At 38.6% G+C, this 18,705-nt stretch overlaps 2 protein-coding genes across 2 annotated transcripts; one reads left to right on the top strand and one right to left on the bottom strand.

Moving 5' to 3' along the window:
- Positions 1 to 1,523: 1,523 nt before the first annotated feature.
- polr3glb (RNA polymerase III subunit GL b) lies at positions 1,524 to 6,703 on the top strand. Its single transcript, XM_030156958.1, has 8 exons — positions 1,524 to 1,704; positions 2,788 to 2,956; positions 3,057 to 3,186; positions 3,278 to 3,346; positions 3,793 to 3,849; positions 4,964 to 5,073; positions 5,157 to 5,279; positions 6,441 to 6,703. Exons 2-8 carry the CDS (start codon positions 2,837 to 2,839, stop codon positions 6,525 to 6,527), a joined length of 696 nt encoding a protein of 231 aa, XP_030012818.1. The 5' UTR covers positions 1,524 to 1,704; positions 2,788 to 2,836; the 3' UTR covers positions 6,528 to 6,703.
- Positions 6,704 to 10,675: 3,972 nt separating this feature from the next.
- On the bottom strand, positions 10,676 to 15,666 carry LOC115434937 (thioredoxin-interacting protein-like). The gene is made up of 7 exons (XM_030157074.1): positions 14,366 to 15,666; positions 12,978 to 13,053; positions 12,755 to 12,902; positions 12,289 to 12,501; positions 11,796 to 11,942; positions 11,364 to 11,690; positions 10,676 to 11,055 (listed from the first exon to the last, which is right to left on the bottom strand). Exons 1-7 carry the CDS (start codon positions 14,619 to 14,621, stop codon positions 11,020 to 11,022), a joined length of 1,203 nt encoding a protein of 400 aa, XP_030012934.1. The 5' UTR covers positions 14,622 to 15,666; the 3' UTR covers positions 10,676 to 11,019.
- Between the last annotated feature and the right edge of the window lie 3,039 nt (positions 15,667 to 18,705).

Raw genomic sequence — 18,705 nt, 5'->3', positions numbered from 1 at the left:
ACTGACTCAAACGGATGGAGGAGCGTGGAAGAGGTGGGGCTCTGACAGGGAGGGGGTGGGGTCATGACCCTGAGCTCAGCTGAGCAGGAGCAAGAGCAGGAGCAGGAGGAGGGAGGGGCCACAGCTGAGTCTCCATGACAACAGGATGATGGAGTCAGATTAGGGATGCAGTGACTGAAAAATAAAATAAAATAAAATAAAATAAAATAAAATAAAATAAAACTGAATTAAATTAAAATAATTTAACACAAGATAGATAGATAGATAGATAGATAGATAGATAGATAGATAGATAGATAGATAGATAGATAGATAGATAGATAGATAGATAGATAGATAGATAGATAGATAGATAGATAGATAGATAGATAGATAGATAGATAGATAGATAGATACTTGATTAATCCCGAGGGAAATTCAAGGAAAATAAGGAAACGTATAATAATAAATTGTTCATTTGGTCATTTTCTATATTATTTTGTTCATATTTAATCCAATTATGTATAATTCTGATTTACATATCCAGATACAAATCACATGTTTAATACCAGGTGTAAATGGATAAATTTACTTCATCTCTGTTAGTGATTGAGGTAAATGTTAAGTTTTTGATTTATTGAATAATAAGACTCTGACAGACGTCAACAAAAGAGAAGTGCCATTTTATTTTCTTTGTTTTTACAAAACACTCATTGTAGATCCATCTGTAGGGATGATAACATACCTCTAGAATGTAAACTTTTCATGACAGGCCTGTTTTCAGTTTAGTAACAATGCATTTTGTGGCCAATTCAGGAGTGTGTTTAACAGATTGAGGTTAAAGAGGAGGAGAATGTATAGCTCCTTAAAGAGACAGTTTTTCACATTCAGCATTCACATATGTACATACTGAAGTGAGTGTTCATGCAAGCACATCGTAATAATAAAAAATTCCACAACCCATTTTGGGCCTCAGCTTGGGAAAGGTGAACACCAAACATTCAAGCACTATTAAGGACACAAAAACTAGGTCCATAGGATAAGATAAAAACATGCACAATAAAAAAAAGAAAAGAAATAGCATAAATCTGTATGTTACTTAAACATAAAGGCTCGATCGCCAGTGAAACCACATTTTACAGAACTAATGTTGGGACAGACCAGGGCTTGTACAAATAAGTCAGATAATTGTGTAACTCTGCACATGAATGAATAAATAAAATGCCGTATAGTATCCACAAACATCTGACTGCACTATGATGTCTTGGAACCCTCAGCAGTTTCCTCACCGAGTCATTATAAACAACCACCAGTTTGTGCATGGATCTGTTTTTGTAGCTGTGCAAACAATTATGAAATATGTGTCATATCATAAATATCACAAAGACACATTTAATTCTTCCTCTGATGTGTTTATTTTTCCATTTTACTTTTCCAATACTTCGTACTGTGTGATGATAGTATACAGCATAACAGACTACGAGCGTTAATGAACAACAGGGGGCGCTGTGGCGGAATCTAGAAAATTAAACACCACAGAAGAAGAAGTGGAGGAGGCGAGGTCGATATGTCGTAGTGTTTGAAGTAAACAGATCATGTGTGTTCTATGTAAACATACATGATAAAGATGTTTTATCCGGAGAATGGTCAGCTGCAGCACAAATCTTTACCTGTTTAACGGACCTGAGAAAAAGACAAAAAACGGAAATATAAAAACAGAACAAGGTAAATAACTGCTAAACATGCTAATGGAGCTAACATTTACTAACACTGCAGACACAGAACGGAGCTGACAGAGAAGTTAACAGGGGTTAGTAGAGTTGTTTAATAGAGCTAACAGATGAATTAACAGGGGCTAGCAGAGTTAGTAAATAGAGCTAACAAATGAGTTAGCAGGGGCTCAAATCAGTGTTCACTCTCAGTGTTTATACACAGACCTGACATGTTTGTTCAGGTCCCTATTGAAACCTGAATGAAACCTGGTCCTGAACTTTAGAGACATTATTCATAGTTTTTAGTAACAATGTAAATCTTACAGGGTCATTATTTATCACACTTAACTCCATTCACTCAGTAATGATGTTGTTCTGACAGTGGAAATGTTTCTGCAACATTGAAATAACTTGTGGCATCGCTGTTCAGGAAAGTCAGGAAATATAGTTTTGCTTGTAATGAAGTTCACACAAGACAGTGATCCCGACTGGAGAGAAGTGTTCAAACTGGAGACGACCTCGGTGTTTCATTAGCTTTGTGGTGGTTTACATATTGTTAAGGCTTTCTAGTTTTGTTACTTTGCTTGAAACACTGCATTTATGCACAATTTACAATACTTAGAATATTATTTACTTAGTTTCTGTGAGCATTTGAGGGGAATAAAAATTACTGACAGTTAGAGAATGAGGAACATTGGTGTTTTTATTTTCATACAGTAATGAATTTAAGGTCAGATAATGGTTGTGGATGTTGTTCAGAAAAGGTTGTGTTGTCTATAAAAGTGTGCGAGACTGTATGGAGTATATGTGTCAGTACATTTATACGTATAGAAGAGTTGCACAATGTGATGAAGTTATATTGTGATTACTGTGGACAGTATTGTGATATTGATTTGAGCTGACTTGTTTTGCCATCAAGAATGTACACAGATAACTTTTTGTAAATTAATGCCTCTCCAACCCAAGAATAAAAACTTACTGATCTCTTAAAGTACAAGTTTCATGTCTTGTACTTTGTTTTAGTCTTGTTACGTCTTTTTCATTGTTTCCATCCTGTTGCATCTTTTTATGAATGATTCTCTGTTTGTTTCCTCAGGTCCACCTGTCAACCAATCAGCTGCAACCTCTCTCTGAACCCCGGTGTGATGGCGGGGCGTGGCCATGGGCGAGGCCGCAGGATGATGAGTTTTAGCGTGGAGGCTGTCGGAATCAGCAGAGCAGACAGTTTACCTGCCTCCATCCAGCAACCCACACCTGTTTACCCTGTAAGAATTACATGTAACAGGGGAATTCTGGGAGCTGTAATAACACGGTGCTGTAGACAGGTGTATTGTGGGAGCTGTAGTAACACTGCTCTGTTGGCAGGTGATGGAACAAAAGCCCCTCCCCCTGACAGGTGGTGAGGAGGCGGAGTATCTGTTGGCTCTGAAGCAGGAGTTCAGAGGAGCCATGAGGAGTCTGCCCTGTTTCATCCAACCAGCCGCTCCGCAAAAAGGTCAGAGGTCACACAAAGATTAGACGAGAGCTGGTCAGAAGTCACACGCTAAGGTCTGAGTTGTATAAAGACTGCTGTGTTTACTGTGCAGATGTGGAGAGATACTCCGATAAGTACCACAACGGAGAGCAGACAGATCACCTGATCCAGTGGACGCCTGGTGAGACATTTTTATGTTTGTGTCTTTCTCTTCTCCAAAACCACAGTTCAGAGTATTTAATCAAAAGTCAGCTTTATTGTCAGTTTTGCCATATGTACAGCATATATAGAAGACTCAAATTGCATAAAGTGTAAGGCCCCATGGTGCAACAATGAAGATAGTAGAAAAAAATTTAATTTAACTATAAACAGCGGGGGGGTATAGGAGACAATAAATAAACAATAAAGGTGCGACAGTAAAGTGAAAGAAGAGTTATGAAGTAACACAACAAAAAGAACAGAGTCACAATAATTCTGATTATCACCATATAAAAATGGAAGAGTTGGTTATATCTGTAAATACTGTGGGGCAGCACAGTGTTTAACACTGTCACCTCACAGCAAGTCAGATTTACACCTGAGGAATGAGATGACATGAGAGATGACCGTTTGATGTGTGTGTTTCAGACTGGAAGAGACTCCCTAAAGAGCTGCGAGTCCATGTCAAGAGACGGCGAACACAAGGTCAGTAACAATACATAATGTACTGTATGTTCATTCAGAGACCAGACCTCCTCTAGCTCCTCCTCCTTCAACGACAGTCTGCTCTGATTCACAGTGTTATTACACCCCAAATCAACTGCACATTATGACTTCTGTTAAACTTCCATTTGCCATTTTAACTGATTGACATGGTAACAAAGGTCTGAGTTGTAATGTGTCGGTTGGTTATTTTACTTTGAATGTAACTTTTAAAGTTACAGTTACTCCTCATGATTAAACTAGACCTCTTTATGGATCAACTCCTAAATGTTCATCCTTGGTCTAGGTCTGACCCTACAGTCACTTAACTGTAAACCACTGTTCAGACATGAGTGATCACATGACCCCATTCATGAATGTAATAATATAATTGAAGGCAATGTTGTATAATGTAACATAGTGCAATGTAAATTTGTAAAATTATATAAGTAAGTTAGTGTTACCAAATACTAAAATGTAACACAATGCTATGAAATGTAAAATTGTCTACTCTGCTGAAAGGTAATGGAACATATTATCTAATGTATCTAATGAAATGTCCCTATGTAAGATATAGAAATAATATATGAAACAGGGAAATGATAGAAAAACACTATGTATGTAATGAAAATGGACCATCAGTTTCATGGGTAATGTATATATTTGGCTGTTTCAATGGGAAAAGGTCATGTGGTCTGATGAGTCCAGATTACTGTTCCAGAGTGATGGACACACCAGGGTGAGAAGAGAGACAGATGAAATGATTACCCATCATGCCTAGTGCCTTCAGTAGAAGCCTGTGGGGGCAGCATTACTTCAGTTCGTCAGGTCTAGATTGAGCAACATTATGTGTTCAAACAATGACCAATTAAAAGATGACATAAAGCCAGGTTCATAAGCATTTGAACAGTTGGACAAAATTTGTCATTTTGCCACTATACACCAGCACATTGGATCTGAAATTAAACAATCATCATGTGGTTGAAGGTGGAGTTTCAGCTTTAATTCATTCAAAGTACACCAATACCTTTACCACATGTTAAACCTCCACACGACTCTGTGACCAGAAATGTGCATGGATGTCCTGTTGATCCACTTTGTGTCTTTGGGATTTCAGGTGTTGCTGTGGAAGCACACTGCACTGATGGCGTTCAGGCTGATCAAAAGAAGAAGAAGAAAAAGAAAAAAAGTGGCTCTGAGAAAGAGGAGGTGCTGCTCACACTAGAGGTGAGACCGTGTCCGTCCTCTCGCTGCCTCCTATCTGTCCTTCTGTATCGCATCCTGCTTAATGGACATTTTCTTCTAAACAGACTCTGGAGAAGAAGGAGAACCAGGAGAGCTCAGAGGAGGAGGAGGAGGGTGACAACAAGAAGAAACAGGAGGAAGAGGAGGCTGAAGGAGAGGAGGAGTACGACGAAGAGGAGTTTGAGGAGGTCAGGTTCCAAATCGTTCAGGACCGTTGCCAAAACACCTGGTTTCATCTTGATTTATAGAAAAATAACCATTATTCAGACAGTCCTTGGATGTCACCGTGTCTGATCAAGCACTAGAACCTCAAAGATTTGACCTCATCACAAGTACATTTAGTCAGAGATCAGCGTCACACAACGACTCCTGTCACCAAAAAGAGCAAGAATAGCAAAGTTTAATGAAGACAGTAATGAAAACATGTATAAGCTGGGGTTTCCTTTTATAAACACACTGCATTTTCAGAATTAGTATTGAAACACAGTTTTTCTGTCTTGAATAATGCTCAGTATCAAGAGGTCACTTGACATGACTCTCTGCAGAGGCTTTTAATTTGTTGGAAATATGTTGATATTTGGTCAAGGAGAGAGTGTTATGTAGATTTAAGTCACACCTGAGTCTCCAAACAAAAAATGTGATATGAAGATCAGAAGAAGAGGGATATTGCTAATGATTCAACAGAACATAATCTAATTTGTTGTTTTATCTTTTTACTGAGTCTTTAAGTCCACATGAATGCGGTCAGTGTCGAATTTCTGTCCTTCAAAGTAGATGCTCTGAAAACTAGAGCTGTAAAAGCTTGGTGATTTTGTTAAATGTGATCATTATCACTAGTTTCTTAATGTTACTTCTCTAATTTCAGCTAAAATCAATTAAGCTAATGTTTAAAGACATTAGAAAGAAATAAGGAACAGTGTAATGTATATGTTTTGTAAATCCAATGCAAAGTTAGCAGGTAATTTATTACTTCCTAGAGCTTTTAAATCATTTAATTAAAAGATTATCTATGTGCGGCTGACAAAAACAAACCTTTCCCCTGCTGTTAAAGAATATCCTGGAGAAAACACCACAAGATGAGCACTAAAGCCCCAATACATGAACTAAAACACAATAATGAATAACTTTTTAAGAAAATAAAAGAAATATTCATAAATTCAACATTAACTCAGAATAAATAAAGGAATGGTACGATTTATTTTACAGTTTGATCTGTTTTTCATTTGACTGGTTGAAAGTATTCAGATTCTGGATCTGTTCTCAGACTTTGATGTTCATACATGATAAATATAATTGACTCAGGCAAGTATAACTATCACATGATGACAGTTCGCTGTGTGTCCCTGCAGGAGACGGATTACATTATGTCCTACTTCGACAACGGGGAGGAATTCGGAGGAGACAGCGATGACAACATGGATGAAGCGATTTACTAAAGAACGGACAGAAATATGACTATCAGAAACCGTCCAGTTTTTTTAAACTGATCTGTTCATTTACTTTATGCTGCAGTTTTTTAATGTTTTTAAAGTTTTTATATACTGTTCTGAAAATATTTGTAAAGAAAGGGAATAGAAGCTGTGAGTCCAATAAACAGCATCTATGTGACAGTGTTTGCTTATTATTTTGATTGTATTTATTATTATTTTGTACTATATTTGCAGCATAAGAAGGCACTATCTTTTGTGCTTTTGAAGTTATAACCTTCATTGTGGGACTCACTCTGATGAAATACACTAATATCAAATAGCAAATATCCAAAACCCTGCATTTTTTATTTTAAATCCTGATCCTTCACGATGAAATGCTGACATAAATATTTTGGGAGTTTAGGAAATACCCGTTTTAAGTTTAAAATGTGGATCTAAATTGACCCATATAACATCTGTTCACTGGGTTTTTGATTCATATTAAAACCCTGAGGCTGGAGTACAGACGTAGAGATGAGAAGAGGTGTTTTACTGACTTTTTTATGCATATGATGATGTGGAGGCTTCATCTGGTTCCTGTGGTTTGTAATTATTTTGGTCATTGTTAATCACTGATGTAAACTCATACATAACATACATCTCAAAGCCTGTGTTCGTGACAAAAGAAGTGGATCTCGCCAAATTTATGAAGAGTGTTTGCAACATGCAGTGACGTAGAAATACAGATGTACATTTACAGTCAGTGCCAGAAGTCTGTACTTAATGACCTGAAATTATTCTGTTTTTCCCAATAAGTATTTACATTCTGAAGGATATACTGTATGCTAACATAGATTCAAAGATTCTTAACTATATAGAAAAGCCAAAGATAATGACAATAATAATTTATATTTTTATAATGAATAATAAATTTAGGTGATAATTCAGGCAAGCCCTCCCATTTGTTAATTTAGATTCAGTATTATTAAAAAATAATATACAAAATATACGTAAATAAATAAAATATATGTTTTTGCAATAGTTTCCTGCAGGTGTTTTTAGGAAGGTACTAATGAACAAAAGCTGATTCTGTCGTGAAGTTTGACTGAGTCACTCACATACACTTATCACCCTTCGTTTTCATCACCTCCATCTGTTTTGTCAAATACATTCACCTATGGGTCCATAAAGCCAACATGGTGACATTGTGCAATACATAGCTGTACAAATCTGAGCAATAACTTATTTATGAACATGTATGTATATGTCACATGCACATTTATTTATGTGGTTCTTCCTTTATTCTCTCTTTTATTCCGTTGGCTCTTCTTTATTCTGTCCACCTGTAAACTGCATCTGAACAGACTCCGGGAAAAATTTCCCCACATGGACAATAAAGTTTATCTTATCTTATCTTATCTCATCTCATCTCATCTCATCTCATCTCATCTCATCTCATCTCATCTCATCTTAACCAAAACACAAAATGTAATAAGGTCATAAATTAATGGGACACAGTTTATGATCAGGACTGAGGTAGGTTTACGTTTTAGCTCTGACTCCTCTGGCTTCTGTGTTTCCATGGTAACCACCTCTGACCTCCTCCACCACAGCAGCGCCACCATCAGACTGGCTAAGAACACGATGGGAATCCTGTGAGAGCAGGAGAATTCCGCTCTCCAGGTCACCTGCTGCCGGTTGTCCAGGCTCAGGTGATGTGCCACACAGGAACAGTTTGGTTCTGCGGTTGTGATAGGAGTCCTGCAGAGGGCATCAGCGCATCTTTTCTCTGACATGTGGACTGTATTTATGTCCAGTTAATGGAGCTCTGCTTCATCCAGAAATATCCTAACCTTCAGCTGCTGCAGTGTTTGGGTTCTGTGTTCCATGGTCTTCCTGGAAATCATCACTTACAGAATGTCCACGCCATGGCTCTGTCCATTCTGAGAACAAATAACAACATATGACATAACAACTTATGACATTGTCCACATCACAAGTAAAACATATTAACTGATTTTATAACATTTAATGGGGAAAAATATTTATTATTATTATCATTATCATTATTATTATTATTAGTAGTAGTGGTGGTAGTAATACTAGTAGTAGTAGTAATAGTATGAGTTTTTTTGTTTGATTTTCATATTAGTATCATTACTTCCATTTAAGGTGAGTTTATATCCACAGGCACTGGGGGAAGACACTTTACCCTTTTTCTCTTTTTTTTTTTTTTTTTTTTGCATTTTATTTTTTCAGAGGGATCTTTTTCATATTTTAAAAACTGAATTTGTTAAGTAAGATTTGTTGATTGTATCAGAGTTTGGGTTTTGAATAAAATATTTTAGTTTTTATGTTCAGTCCATTTTCAGGGTAAACCTTGTATCTTCACTCTCCCCTCTAATCTGGACCTGAGCTAGATTCTGGTTCTGGACTCAGTTGTTGTGGTTGTCTTTCTTCCCACGTGCACTGCTGTAAGTGTTTTTACTGCCAGGACCTTTGACCTGCAGACCCAGAGTTAGTGGTAGCTCTAAATGTGGAATCTGTCTTAGTCAGACTCTGATCACTCCATGAACAAGTGGACACTGGGCTGCAGCCAATCAGAGGCCTCTTTACACCAACCAGACAAGGAGTGAATGAGCAGCTGCAACTGAGGTCAACAACACGCTCACATTACACTGAATACACACAGATATAAACACTAACAGAAATGCACTGCATTTGTACAGTGCTCATCTACTTTACTGTTCATCTGACTCACTTCAACTCCAGAAAGGTCTACAGATACAGTCTCTGATCACTTTAAATACTACAATACCCATCAGTCTCAGCTGTGCTTCCCATGGAGATGAGGTCTCAAGATCCATTTCTTTTTGATTTCCAAAACCTGCATATTTTTCTTGGCTTTCTCAACATGCTATACACTGAAGGCCTAGCTCACACCAACAAATGATGAATATCTAGATGCATATTTCACAAAAAAACCACACACACAAAAAAAAACTCTTGATATTTTAGCTTTAGTTTGACTTCAGCTGTTCTTATATAACATGACAGCTGCTAAGTGTCACTTTTCTGAGTACATGTGCTATCTGCTCCAGTCTATGTTTAGTATTTACATCAGAATCTCTTCCTTGAACTACTATCCCATCATGGTCCAAATGATCCCAGCAGATCTGTTATCAGCTTAATCAGCTCCATGGCAACTACTTCTAGGTGAGGGGTCACACTAAACCCTTATGAGGAGGATTTCAAGGAATCGTGTTACCTCACTCTGATCTGGGAAACTGAAACCTGGCCCTGGGGCCAGGCTTTGGGGAATGGGTGTCTGAAGCCAGGATCTCTCTGATTTGAGGGGATGGTCAAGTCCTGGCAAGAAGTGGAACAGTGGTGTGGGTTTACTCAGGGCTTCTCAGGACAGGATGGACATGGTACACTGGAAGGTGTGACAGTGTCCTGTACTATTATGTAAGATCTTCACCTTTCACTCCAGGTAAAACTTGATCTACATTCAGAGGGAGGCTGGGACATTGAGTCTGAATGAGCCATGTTGAACATCTCTATTGTCACAGCAGTCGTCTGTGGCTCTGGAGGACTGAGGAGCAGGAAGTGACACTTCACCTTCACTGTTAACAGGAGGATGGAATTCTGCTGACCTCGGCTAGAGACATCAGGTGATGTGAGGAATACTTCAAGGATCTCCTAAATCCCTTTCTTTCTGTAGAGGAAGCAGATCTGGGACTGAGAGGACTTGTTCAACACTTGGACTGAGGGCTCATCTTTTCGCATCTCTTCAATATCATGTGGAAGTCAGAGAACATGATCTGGCCTGGCAGACAGGACTAGTGCTTCTCTTTGCCAAGAAGAAAACCAGTACTAAATGTAGGACGATCGTATCTTCAGTCTTCCTGAAGGTCTTTCCCAGGCACTGAAAGTCTTGCCAGCAGCTGAACCTCATATACAGGGGGAACAAAGTTTTCTTGATCCTGGTCACGGAACCCTGAATCAGATCTTTGAACCATGTCTGACCTCTCAGCTGATTCTAATCATTTTCATCACATGGGTATAAATATAAAATTTGTATCTTTACAATTGAGAGCATAAATAATAAAATAAAAATAAAGTTAACAATAAAAAAATATTGAATAGAAAAACTAAAATCACCACAATTTAAAATCAGTTAAGTTTATTGTTTCAGTAAAAAAATAAACATCTGTTCTATTTACAAAATATTTACATCTGTGACTTCTTGTTACAGCAGGAAGTGAAAAACAAACAACACATTTGATAATGTCAGCATCTGAAATTCTTTACAATAAAATGTTTTCTCTGATTCTACCAACAAATAAAACATGCTAAGTCACTGTTGGAAAAAAATGCTGAATCACTATTAGGAAAAACTGCTGAATCACTGTTAATAAAAAAGCTTAATCACTGTTAGAAAAAAGATGAAGGTCGAGGCTCTGATGGATATTCAGGCTCCGCCCACTCTTGGTTTGATTGACAGGTTTCGTCTTCCTCAGAATACTGGAAGAGCTGGAGATTCCCGATCAACCTGCAGACAATATGTAGATCATTAGCTAACTTGATCATTGTATTCTGTTATTGTATTAACAAACTCAGGATTTCTGAAATTAAACTCTTTTTTTTCACAGAAATTAACCGCTTTGAGTTTTTTTCTTGCAAATTTATGAATTTAGAATTTCACGGAATATTCCATTTTTTTTCTCATAAATTTCTGAGATTTTCCCGTAAACAAAAGGTTTTTGTTAAAATGTAGACCCCTGTGCTCTTGTACAATAAAGTGCTAATGTGCACAGAAATAGTAGTTAGTCCTCTGTTGTGATTGGCTGTTGCTCTCACCTGGCTGTAGGCAGGGGGAGAGGTAGAGGGGTAGTGCATGGGAGGTGCAGTCATAAACAGCCCATCCTCCTCTTCCTCATCGCCGTCGTAGTCGTTGAGCAGTGGTGTTCGTGGTCCATCCACGCGGAGGTCCCGGTGGATGTTGCTGTAGCTGGGCGGGGCTGAGGGGAAGGACGAGAAGGAGGGGAACGAGGCCCAGCTGCTCTGGGATCCAACCTGGCTGCTCATGCTGCTCGTCCGGCTGCCGACGCCACTGAACGGGACAGTCCCGATGACCAACGGCAGCTCCAGGATCAGCTTCTCACTGCCAGGAATGTGGAGATAGATCTGAGGAGGAAAGAAAAGGATTAGGATCGAACCGAAGAAACACAGTCCTTATACTTCAGTAGAAAGTAATGATGATAATGAAAATTATGTAAAAACAAGACCCACCATGAGGGCGTAGTCCACCTTGATGAGGTCGCAGCCCAGCAGAGTCGGCTTCAGTTTGGGGACGCGGATGGTTTTTCCCTGCCACATGTCACACATCCCCGAGATGATGTGGTTTCCACGCACCGCGGACAGTTTCTGCTGCAAAACCTGAACAACAACAGGTCAGAGGTCAGTGTCATTATCAGTCCTGATTTGCATCTTTTATGATCTTTTCGTCTTGTGTTTCGCACTTTATGAATTGTTCTGTTCTACAGTTTCAGATTTCTAATGAACTCACAGATGATTCATTTCCAACATTGTCAATATTTTTAGGTAAGGGGGTGTCATATAGACCAATTTAACGGCCATAACTTTCTTCTTGCTCCAGTCAACTTTGGCTTTCAACTAATTTGAGTCATTTGTACTTGTGTATCAACTGATTACAGTGTTTATTCCTGCTTGGTTTGTTTTAGTTTCAGTTTTGGCTCATTATGATAACCCAGTTGGTGCTCACCTTGGAGTGTCCATCGGCGACATAGGAATGTTTGGCGATGATGGCAGCTTTGGGGACAACGATGCGGGAACAGGTGTTCTCGAACTTTGCATTGATGCTGATGTCCTCTCCCTCACAGAAACCTTTCCTCTCAATCTGAGCGCTGATGGACACCTGACCGTCTGGGATGAACATACAGGTAACCTTCTTATGTTTGGACGCTGCAGCTGGAGCCTGATTGGATGACAGAGTCACATGGTTTACATCTGTATCATGCTCAAACTATATACCATAGATCTATATTCATACAACAAGATGAAGAAAAAAAAACACCACAAACCAGAAATATTTATATTATATTCCTACAATTTGCAAGTATAAGCAGCATATTTAAGCTACTGTGTGTATGTGATTTTTAGTGTCTTCATATTTGTCCAAGCATCAGTCATCAGGTGTGTTTAAGTGTGTGATCAGGTGTGTTTCGTACCAACAGGTCAGGCTGGTTGATGTCCAGTGGTTCCTCCACCTCAAACTCCCTTTCACACTGCAAAACCTGCTGGGACGGCCTCTGTAACAGCGCCCGGATGTAGTAACGAACGCTGCCGAACTTCCCCTTATAGGATGACACCAGGCGGCTGGGGGTGGAGCAACGGACGTCAATAACCTGGTCAAATAACTAATTGATAACCTGATCAGTGATAGAGACTCACCCTGGGGGAGGCAACTCAAAGCCGAACTGGAAGGAGAAGACTTTACCGGCAGGAAGGAGGAAGCAGCCATCTGAGTCTGAAACATTAATAGAGAGTTAATTTAGTTACTGATTTAGTTTTCTTTAAGGTTTGTGGACTAGACAGTGGACGACAACTGCAAGAATACTTCAATACTCCTCTGTCTTACATCGTCTTGGTCATGGATGTGGCAAAATCACTCACTGATTTGGTCAACAAATGTATGAAGTGTTGGAGCACAACAAAGCTAAACCCAGCAGGAAGTCCACCATTTTGATTTGAAGATGTGATTTTTGCACCCCCCCCCCCCCAATATATTTCTCCAATGACAACTATTTGGGTTGTTTGTTAACAATACATTTGGGAACAGCCATAATATTGTTAAAACTGCACTTATTTCTATTGACACATTTGAGGTTATTCATTTTTGTTAAGGTTATTCATGTGTATTGTGAGAGGATGGTTTGTCAATGTAAACATTTACGTGTAATTTTACATTACACTAAAACAAACAGACATTTGGAGTTGTCATTATTTATAGATTATGATAGCGATTTACTGGAATGACCCACCAGAGATCGAATTGAGCTCAATGTTCACCTTGAATAGGGATGTAAGAAAATATCAGTTCTGCAATATATTGCGATATTTCATTTCACAACACTGTATCGATATTAAAAAGTACTGTATCAATATTTTAAGGTATTTATTCAAATGCAGATATTGTGGAGGTTCATTTTAGTTTTTTTGTTTTTCTTTTATTTATTATTATTTAACACTCTTTTTTAAATAATGTTAGTTCCTTTGTTGGGATTGCACAAAAAATACTGTTCTGATGTTAATTCTGAACTAACAGAGTATGAACATTTGACCAGGATCTTAAACTGTAATGTCTGTAAAACATGATTTCAGTTTGAACACGGGAACATTTTGTGATATAACATTAGATCCTGCTGGGATCAAATAAAAATGTGTTTAGTATTTGTCCAGATTTCTGGTGTGATTCAATTCTTCAAAGAAATAATCATTTAAAAAAAAAAAAAAAAAAGGAAACAAACAAAAAATTGCCTTTTTAACAGTATCATGATATATTGTGATATATCATATTCTGATTTGTATCATATCGCTGGATTCTTGCCAATACACAGCCCTACACTTGAACTAAACTTATTTTGACAACCTTGATGGTTATGATCTTCAGTGTGTTTTTTGCATTTCATAAATTCATCCCAGGGGCTGGACTGGACCCTTTAGTGGGCTGGTTTTGGCCCATAGGTATGGCACTGTGGTCTATACATGTTACAGTGAAGTGCTGCCACATTGACTTGTACCTAATAACCCTTCCTCCTCCTCCTGCTCCTCCTCCTCACCTGCCTCCAGCTGCTCCTCCAGCCGCAGCTCCTCCTCATACTTCAGATACTCCACCTCATGGCTCCGGTTCTTCTTGCGGTGCTGGACTCGGGCGCATCCGGCGGCGGTGACGCAGAGGCGGCTGAGTCTGCAGGGCTGATCCGCCTCCAGCTGCACGGAGCCGGACAGTTTGTCTCCGGAACTGTAGAAGGAGCGGCTGGGGTCCGACAGCCGCACTGCGAACAGCTTCAGCTTCTGAACCGAGGACAGGACCATGACGGAACCGGGACCGGAACTAGTAACAGAATAGGACCTGATCAGGGGACTTGGATGTGGTCTGGATCACTTAGTTCGGGTTAAGTGTGTTAAGGTCGCAGTGAATGGGTGTGTGTCTGTAAACAGTCCGGTGGTTTTATACCGGACCAGGGGAGGAGGGGGGAGGGGGGAGGGGAGGAGGGGTAGTGCCGGTGTCCCGTTACCGGCTCAGCGGCAGCACATGCACACTGTGTGGACTCACCGGACCGGCTCTATGATTGGTCCGCGGGCCGTTTGGGGTCAGCGGCAGCCAATCAGAGCGCGGCTTCAGCGCGTGGACAGCGCGTGGCTGAACTTGGCCATAAATGAGCGCGGAATACTGAAAAAGAAACAGACTATAGACGCAAATATATGGACAGTAACAACAAACAGCTGCAAGGGTGGTCTAAAAATAACAACAAACACACACAGAGCGGTCAGTCTAATGGAAGTACCACCAACAAACACAACAAGACATGAATATATAATCACAAACACACCACAATAAACACAGCAACACAATACTAAAGATTTAAGGAACTATACAAACAACAGACATTGCAACCACACCATACTAAATACATAATAATAAAATAAAATAAAATAAAATTACAATGCAAATAAAACAACAAGCACACAGCTGTTAGTCTAAAGAAGTACCAACAGACACGGCAACACATTCATAAATATATAATCAGCAACAAACACACAACAAAAACAAAATGAATATATAATAAGAAAATACAAACAACAATTAACACATAGCAACAACACCTAAATAGATATATTATCAGAAACAAGAAACTACAAACACACAACATAATAAATATGCAGTCCACAACAGTACAAACAATATAATCACACAGAGCTGTCTGTCAATAAAAATAAAAACAATAGAATGAATATTAACACGACAGTAAACACACAGGCCTGTCTATCAAAGCTTCTTGGATTCTTTGTAACACTTTATTATAATGCATTTTATATTTACTTTGTCATCAGATGTAGCTGGTTGTATTAAGTTTTATCAGTCAAATGCATCCTGTTAATCTCTTTATTTATATCTGACATTTCTGATTGTTTTTACTGCTTCATCCATGTGTTTGTAACATTGTACTTCAGTGCATGTCAAGGTATGTTTTGTGAAACAACTTTATTCAAATTTAGCATACTTTATTTGTCACAGAGGAAAATGTTGTATGTAATTATAATTATGTGGTGAGAAGGAAAAATTATGCAGTATGTTGGCTATGAGCAAGAATGACTTCCTTTGTCATTCAGTGGTATCAGTCATTCACTGAACGCGCTCCTGCGACTGACCAGCACATCATGGAGTGGGTTAGAGGAATTGTCCAGTACTGTCCTGATCATGGATTACTTTCACCTCTCTGACACCGCCGTCAGAAAGTCCAGCTCCACCCACACAATGTTACTGGCCTTCATCTTATTGAGTCTGTTGGCTTCAGCAACCCTCAAGATGCTGTCCCAGCATGCAACTGCATAGAACAGTGGTTCTCAATTTTTTTTTGTCGGGCCCCCCTTTGGTGGACGAAAAATCTCCAGGCCACCCTCAACCCCAACAACATTGTAACAGTGGTGCAATTATAACTTTTATTGAAAGAAACATCAATATTGTAACAATACTTTTTGCTTTTCCTTGAATAATTTTATGTTCATATTATAAATAACCTACATTTTTGCTTGAAGAATACAAATAAACTCAACAAGACTCAACAAGACTGCTCCCTAAGACAATATTTTTCCAAATCAAAATAGGAAATGTGCAATTATGTTACAGTTATAACAATAAGTTACTTTTTTTAGAGCAACAAACTAATTTTGGTAAAAATTAAAAGATGAACATTTTAACAATATCAGTGGCTGCAATGAGCCTGTTTACATTGCACATCTCAGAACATTAAAGTGCAAACTGTACAAGCTGTGCAAAAACAGAAACATTGCACATTTTTCTTTTTCAGTCCAATCCTTGTCTATTTTCCAAACCTAAACTCTTTGTGTAGTCTATTGACAGATCACCATGGCAGTAGATTTGTTTGTTGTACGTCCCTAAAACAAGTCCACGGTGCTCCAACGCTATAACATTAGTTCCACCTGAAGTATGTTCTAACCTGAGGAAAAAAAACACCCAGGAGAGATCCCATGCCCTCCGCCTCTTGCAAGCCTTTACGTCCCCCCTAGGGGGCCCACCCCACAGTTTGAGAAACACTGGGGTAGAGGATGGCATTGGTCATGACCGATTCATAGAAGATCCTGAGCATTGCCTGGCAGATGCTGAAAAACCTCACCCATCTCAGAAAGTAGAGACGGCTCTGGTCCTTCTTATAATGTGAAAATATGTTCTTTGCCCAGTCCAGTTTATTGTCAATGTGTACTTTGAGGTATTTGTAATCCTCCACTATTTCCATATCGACCCCATGGATGTAAAACAGGAGTCACGGGTGTTTTAGACTTCCTGAAGTCCACAGTCAGCTCCTTGGTCCTCATCATGTTAAGCTGCAGATGGTTCTGCTCACACCACCGGAAGGAGTCCACAGCAGCCCTGTATTCTGTCTCCTCACCCCCGCTGATGCATCCAACTGCTGCAGAGTCATCAGTAAATGTCTGTAGGCAGCAGGTCTCAGTGCATTAGCTAAAGTCTGTGGTATAGAGGGTGAAGAGGACAGGAGAGAGGACAGCACCTTTTGGGGCCCTGGTGTTATTATAATCTCTTAATGGTTATGTTTCTTGTGATGATCTTAATGTAAACAGAAAGAATACCTAGTACCATAGTATATTGTTCATTTTGTCTGAACAGATTACAGTGATCCATGGCCATGAAGATCTTAGTTTTCATGTGGTTATAGCTCCCTCTGGTGGTGGAGTAGTACAGTTGTAGTATGTGCTCCTGAAGCTGCAGCGTCATTGGGTAAAATACTCAGTTACCTTTTAGCATGTTGTAATTCAGTGGGAGGCTGGGAGGACTGGACACTTATGCATCTGCACCTCACCTGTGTTTTCAGGCTGTAGAAAATCTACTCTATGTTGCAGGTTTTTGTTTCATCACAGTTATTATTTTCAGACAGGAGGATTAACTGAATCAGTGGCTGATCAGATTCTATCAGACACAACCTGGACATGATTCTCCTGCTCTACTCCATGTGAAACACAGGTACATGGAAAAGTGACTTCATTTTCCATAAAAAAGAAAATATTTTTTTTAAATGCACGGAAACACATTTTGAATTTTAAGAACACAGAACCATTTAATACAAGGAAATTCAGATTATTTTATGTTTTAGAGGAATTTCTGTAATTGATTATATGTAGTTAAAATATCTTCTTCATCAGCTGAAACACAGAATCACTGTCATGTGTCTGACTGGACACATTTGTGACAACAAAAACCAAAAAATAATTAATTAATTAAACAAAAGCACATCTTTGGGACATAGTGGAAATAAATATTTTTCACTTTAACTTGTTATACCTCAGATCTGTTTGTCATAATAGTTCATAAATATCAAAAAAAGAAGAGTCGGATCCAATAAAGTGCTTTCAGATTCTGAGCATAATACTGTTGTCAAACAGTCTGCTGCTTTCACATGCTATTGGTAAGATGATCCTTTCCACAAAAATGGCTGACAGTTTATGGTGATCTACTTGGGTAAAAGAGTTTTGGACGTGTTAATTTATCTGCTACAGCATTTTCTTTTAATAAATGTGCAAAATCATCAGCTGGGTCAATATAAAATTGAGGGACTTTTGAAGTCCATGGGATATGTCTTGCATACATCTTTATTAAGAAAAAAATAAAATAAATAAATAAATAAAGTTTTTTTAAGTTCATTATGATCATGTCTTCAAAAATTCCATAATTATTTAATTACGGAAAAAATCACTTATTAAGAAATGATTAATACATTATTAATAAATGACTAGATTTACTAAAATGTTAATTAAATAACTGTATGAATTTAATAACAACCACCTTCTAATTAGCTAATCAATAATAAAATGAGCTTATTCAAAATATGTTTTGATTGTGTTCTTTTTATTAAGTTGAGAT

Source organism: Sphaeramia orbicularis, chromosome 16 (assembly GCF_902148855.1).
Source record: "Sphaeramia orbicularis chromosome 16, fSphaOr1.1, whole genome shotgun sequence".
Lineage (NCBI taxonomy): Eukaryota > Metazoa > Chordata > Actinopteri > Kurtiformes > Apogonidae > Sphaeramia > Sphaeramia orbicularis.
This window is presented reverse-complemented; position numbering and strand designations above follow the sequence as displayed.